General features: G+C 30.6%; 1 protein-coding gene across 1 annotated transcript; it reads left to right on the top strand.

Moving 5' to 3' along the window:
- Window positions 1–2854: 2854 nt before the first annotated feature.
- Window positions 2855–3734, top strand: LOC134712730 (ras-related protein Rap-2c-like). The gene has a single exon (XM_063574570.1). It carries the CDS (start codon window positions 3180–3182, stop codon window positions 3717–3719), a length of 540 nt encoding a protein of 179 aa, XP_063430640.1. The 5' UTR covers window positions 2855–3179; the 3' UTR covers window positions 3720–3734.
- Window positions 3735–4269: the final 535 nt, after the last annotated feature.

The following is a 4269-nucleotide window of genomic DNA, read 5'->3' as shown; positions in this document are numbered from 1 at the left end:
TCGCATGATACAATGATAAACAGCAGAAATCAACTGACATGATGCAATAATAAACAGCAGAAATCAACTCACATTATACAATGATAAACAGCAGAAATCAACTCACATTATACAATGATAAACGGCAAAAAAACAACTCACATGATACAATGATAAACAGAAGAAATCAACACACATGATACAATGATAAACAGCAGAAATCAACACACATGATACAATGATCATGATAAACAGCAGAAATCAACACACATGATACAATGACAAACAGCAGAAATCAACTCACATGATACAATGATAAACAGCAGAAATCAACTCACATGATACAATGATAAACAGAAGAAATCAACACACATGATACAATGATAAACAGCAGAATTCAACACACATGATACAATGTTGTAATAATAAGACGTCTCATTTTCCATACCTCCTTTAGATAATTACATTTTTTTTTAAATCAAAGTTTAATTGACTGACACAGCTTTTAGCAGTGAATGAGTTTGTAAATATATGGCATAGAACAAAAAAAGATTGGTAAATAATGTGACCTTATTGGACAAACTAAAACAAAATCATAAAGATATTCGTCTTCAACAAAGACATAATCGTAAATCTCTTGAAGTGTTGGTATATCTACCAACTTCGATATTGAACGAAATGTTCCATTACATAGTTGATAAGTAATCGAACATCACAAAATAAATTGAAGTAATTTTCAAGACAATATGCATAACCTGTCTTAATTCTTTTATACATAAAAAGTTTTTCACCTCACAAATATATGCTGACCACTCTTGTAGATACTGATCAGTAATACGATTTTAAACAATATCAAAAATTACATTATTACATCCTTACAAAATGATCAGGTCAAGATCGATTAGACATTAAATCTCATACACAAGAAACCCACCAAACAATTCAACTCAAGTATGCTCAAGTTCCAATACCATACAGCAAGTTTATGCTGAGTTCTCAATACAATGCAACACTCTACTTCTCCTTATTTTTCAACTCACTATATATAGAACCGTGAAAATGCAACAAACGTATGCACATTTGTCTTTCAATACAACAATACAATATAAAAAAAAATGTAAGTAGTGATATGATTGCCATGCAATAAAACAACTCTACACAAGAGACCAATAATTTTAGTTTATTTATATATGTTTTGGAGTTTAGTGTGACGTCCATTTTCACTAAACTAGTACACAATTGTATTTATGGGCCAGATGAGGACCACCTCCAGGTCATTTTCTCGAGCGAGCGCTGCGTTGAAGACCCATTGTCTGTTATCTGCTCTTTAGTCGGGTAGTTATCTCTTTGACGTATTCCTCATTTCCATCCTCAATGTTATTATCATTATAGTTCATAACAAGTTTTTATTTAAACTATACAAACAATTTGTAATTATCTATCAATACATAGATCTAACAAGAAACTGACTGTTGGGCGGATGAGTCTCTCCAGTTGTGTTGGGAGAATATTAACTAATTGTTTGCTAACTGACTTCGCTCCGATGGGTATAGAGGGTATGGTGGGGTTTAAAGAATAGAGTTTAATTTGCAAATAAATAAAGAATACAGAAAATAGACAAAAAAGTGGAAAATAATGGAATGGGTTGCTTAAAAGATTAACTGCAAAATTTAAAGAATTGGGTAAAAAATATACTGATTACAGAAAAGAACAATTCATTATATCCAGAATACGGTTATCCCGTAATTACACAAAGATGAATCCGAATAATGAAGCATACAGAAATGAAATATTCAATCCATACTCTCCATACACTTTGTAGCCGCAGTGTAGATAAGTGTACTAACTTTATTAAAAGAGACGATGTCTAGTAAGCAGACGGTATTTATAATATCATGTCCCGTGGAGATCATGATATAATAGTAACTGACTACATTTGGAGAATGATATCCGTTTTTGTTTCTATATTTGTTAACGTTTTTTTCTTCTTAATACCGTCAGAGACATAAATGTATGCCGGTGTATTTATATGTCTCTGATACTGTGTAATCACGTATAGTACTGGACATTTTTGTTTAGCGGATTATGGTAAATGTAGGCTTTGATCTCAAATGAGAAGGAGACAGATTTGTAGATTTTTATCTCTTTTATTTATTCAGTTCATTAAGAGTATTTGTTAGGTTATTTTAAAAAAAAAAATGGGGGGAGGGGGTATTTAATTGGATTTTTTTTTTTTACTATCGTACTAAAGCCCGAATAAATGCTCATTAGCCTATGTTTTGTATATTTTGACGACTCCAAATAAAGCTTTTTTTATTTATTATATACTTATATGTTGTTTTACTGGGAGTATTATACCAAAAATGATAGCAATATTGTTTTATGTTCAATTCTAGGTATAATTCTTAATATAAATTTATTCAATTTTACCGTATTATGTTTAATTCTATTTAATTTTACCATTTTGTTTTAGAAATCTAATTTAATTTAGTTATTAATTCGGTTTTTTTTTTATATTATAAGTTTTATTTTCATTTATTAATTTTTAGGACATAAGACATAAGACATTTTATTTCACTAAAGCCCCCACATGGGGTATGTTAGTACAACATTTTTTAACAAACTATAAAAGTATGAACATATTTACATATTTACATTAGAACATGGTTAACAAAGGTGCAATAATAGTATATATAATTAATACAGATATTTGACAGGAAGTACAAAATATAGTAACATGATTGAGCACATGTACAATGTATTAAAAGGTTTTAATAACACTTTTACAAAATTTTGCGAATAAATGTGTGAATAAATCTGATGTATTCATCAATTCTAGGGGTATTTTTTTAGGATAGTTTTATGGAGAGTTGTCGTTCTTCTTGTACTCTCCTGTTTCCTGCGCCCACCCAAAATGGCAGATGACTGTCAGAGTGAACATGCAACAAGTTTTATGTTATATTGACTACATAACTAAACTATCATTGATTTAAATTAATTTATAGCTAGAAATTATTCATCCGTTATTAATCGTACAGTTAAAAACAAGTTGTAGGTACAGAAGATATGAGAAAAATGAACTGATTTAGATAGAATATTTTATCGCACCCATTTTTGTGACCTCATATTATCCTGGGGATTTAAATTGTGATAGACAAGTCCATTCAAAGGCAACTGACCACAGCCTGTAATCACTGACCATGAGGGAATATAAAGTTGTAGTTTTAGGCAGTGGTGGTGTAGGAAAAAGTGCACTAACAGTTAAATTTGTAAGTGGTACTTTCATGGAAAAGTATGATCCAACAATTGAAGATTTCTACAGAAAGGAAATAGAGGTTGATTCAGCACCATCAGTGCTAGAAATTCTTGATACTGCAGGAACAGAACAATTTGCATCTATGCGAGATCTGTATATTAAAAACGGACAAGGTTTTGTTATTGTTTACAGTATAACAAGTTTACAAACATTTCAGGACATAAAAACAATGAAAGAACAAATACAGAGAGTGAAAGGCATTGATGATATACCAATGATATTAGTTGGGAATAAAGCTGACTTAGATCATCAAAGAGAAGTACCGTCAAGTGAAGGGGCTTCATTATCTCTGGCATGGGGTTGTCCCTTCACAGAGACATCAGCCAAAGTTACACAAAATGTAAATGAAGTTTTTATTGAAATAGTGAGAGAAATGAACACTAGTCCTGTTAAAGAAAAAAAAGGATGCTGTGTGATAGTATGAAATAAGGTTTGTACATGTACATTATGAAGAGCCAATTGTAAGAACTGTACATTATATATATCATTCTTGTTTGAAAAATTGAACCACAACAGAGAGCTTGAGTTTTACATGTAACTCAATACATGTACATGTACAGTAGCTTGAGGTTTAACTCAATAACTGTATTGTAGTGGATAAAAGGGATGTTCAGTGTATTAGTTTATGTCAATGACACAAAAAATAGACCCATCTGACATGCACTCAACAAAACCATAACCTTAGAATTGTTCAGTGCTTCCGTTTTCATTGTTTTTTGTTGCTTGCATCATTATTATAGAAATCAATAATATTAAATGTACATTTGTACTATTAGTCACTGTACAATCTTAAACAATGAGAAAACCTATATGCTATAGTCAGCTACATGTATGAAAAGCCCCCTGAATGACAATAAATTGATTAACAACTCAAACAAGAAAAGTAAAGCCATGATTTACATTTATGTACAAAAAATAAAAGAAAAACAAATATGATATACTGTACAGCAACAAATGACATGTACATTTACATG

Source organism: Mytilus trossulus, chromosome 3 (assembly GCF_036588685.1).
Source record: "Mytilus trossulus isolate FHL-02 chromosome 3, PNRI_Mtr1.1.1.hap1, whole genome shotgun sequence".
Lineage (NCBI taxonomy): Eukaryota > Metazoa > Mollusca > Bivalvia > Mytilida > Mytilidae > Mytilus > Mytilus trossulus.
This window is presented reverse-complemented; position numbering and strand designations above follow the sequence as displayed.